Source organism: Mizuhopecten yessoensis, unplaced genomic scaffold (genome assembly GCF_002113885.1).
Source record: "Mizuhopecten yessoensis strain PY_sf001 unplaced genomic scaffold, ASM211388v2 hete_35878136, whole genome shotgun sequence".
NCBI classification, from domain to species: domain Eukaryota; kingdom Metazoa; phylum Mollusca; class Bivalvia; order Pectinida; family Pectinidae; genus Mizuhopecten; species Mizuhopecten yessoensis.
The window spans coordinates 1-1,167 of NW_018480736.1; the positions used below are offsets into that span (position 1 = coordinate 1).

The window sequence follows — 1,167 nt, forward strand, 5'->3', positions numbered from 1 at the left end:
CTTGGATGTCTTGCTTTCTTTTTTAAATTTAAGTTATACATGTGGTTAGTTAAAGCCGTGGTAAATTATACTTGTGATTAGTTATACCTATGATAAGTTATACCCGTGGAAAGTTATATTTGTGGTATATCATTATGTCCTTCCAATTATGGCAGCAGTTTAAGTACAATTTATTCAGAATGTAGGCGTTATGATGGAGCTTCTAAAATCGCGCTCCCCAGCTGACAAACGAAAAAAATGGACGTTTTCCTATGTTTTTAAGTTGTAAAACACTAGGTAGCCATTAAGGAACGGAGCAAATAATTCTAACTTCCAGGCAAACAATGCTTTTCATCTGCCTCTGTTACAACTACAATGTAGAACAGATCAGAAAATGAAAGAATTTCTCCTGAACAATCGTACAACAATTCGTAGATGTTTAACCTGCTTAAAGTGATTTTGCATAATTGTAAGGCAGAGAGAATACCACAACTCTTAAACTTAAACATTTACTATCTCATACAATGCCGTTTCCTTTCCTGTAAAGGTAGCAGATCTTACCAAAGAAGAGAACAGAGATCAAGAAAAGGAAAACTGTCAAAGAGAGAAGTTTAGGCAAAGGGAAGACGAAAGAAAGGAAGAGAAAAATCTAAAGGAAGAGGAAAAGCTCAGAAAAGAGGACGAAACAAGGATAAAAGAAAAAGAAAAGCGAAGGGAAAAAGAGGAAAAACGTATAGAAGAGGAAGAAAAGCGAATGGAAAGAGAGGAAAAACGAATAGAAGAGGAGAAAATTCGTAAGGAAGCGGAAAAAAAACGTAGAGAAGAGGAGGAAAAACGTATAGAAAAGGAGGAAAAGCGTAAGAAAAGGGAGGAAAAACGAATAGAAGAGGAGAAAAGGCGTAAGGAAGAGGAGAAAAAACGTAGAGAAGAGGAAGAAAAGCGTAGAGAAGAGGAAGAAAAGCGTAGAGAAGAGGAAGAAAAGCGCAAGGGAAAGGTAAGCTCTTTGGTCAGGAATTAACGGTGAGTAGGAATAAAAAGGGGCCTCCTTTCTCCGGAACTAACAGTAGGTATCACAGTGGTCTTCTGTCTCTGGAACCTACAGTTGGTAAAAGCATAACATAGGTAGCAGTGTACAGTAGCGTACGGTGACCATGGGTGAAAAGTTTATACAATGAATAAATCCTGTAA

General features: G+C 37.4%; 1 protein-coding gene across 1 annotated transcript; it reads left to right on the forward strand.

Moving 5' to 3' along the window:
- Positions 1 to 526: 526 nt before the first annotated feature.
- LOC110443970 (golgin subfamily A member 6-like protein 1) lies at positions 527 to 973 on the forward strand (the record flags this gene model as incomplete). The annotated part of the gene is made up of 1 exon (XM_021488423.1): positions 527 to 973. A coding segment is annotated over one exon (447 nt), but the record flags the coding sequence as incomplete, so codon positions are not given.
- Positions 974 to 1,167: the final 194 nt, after the last annotated feature.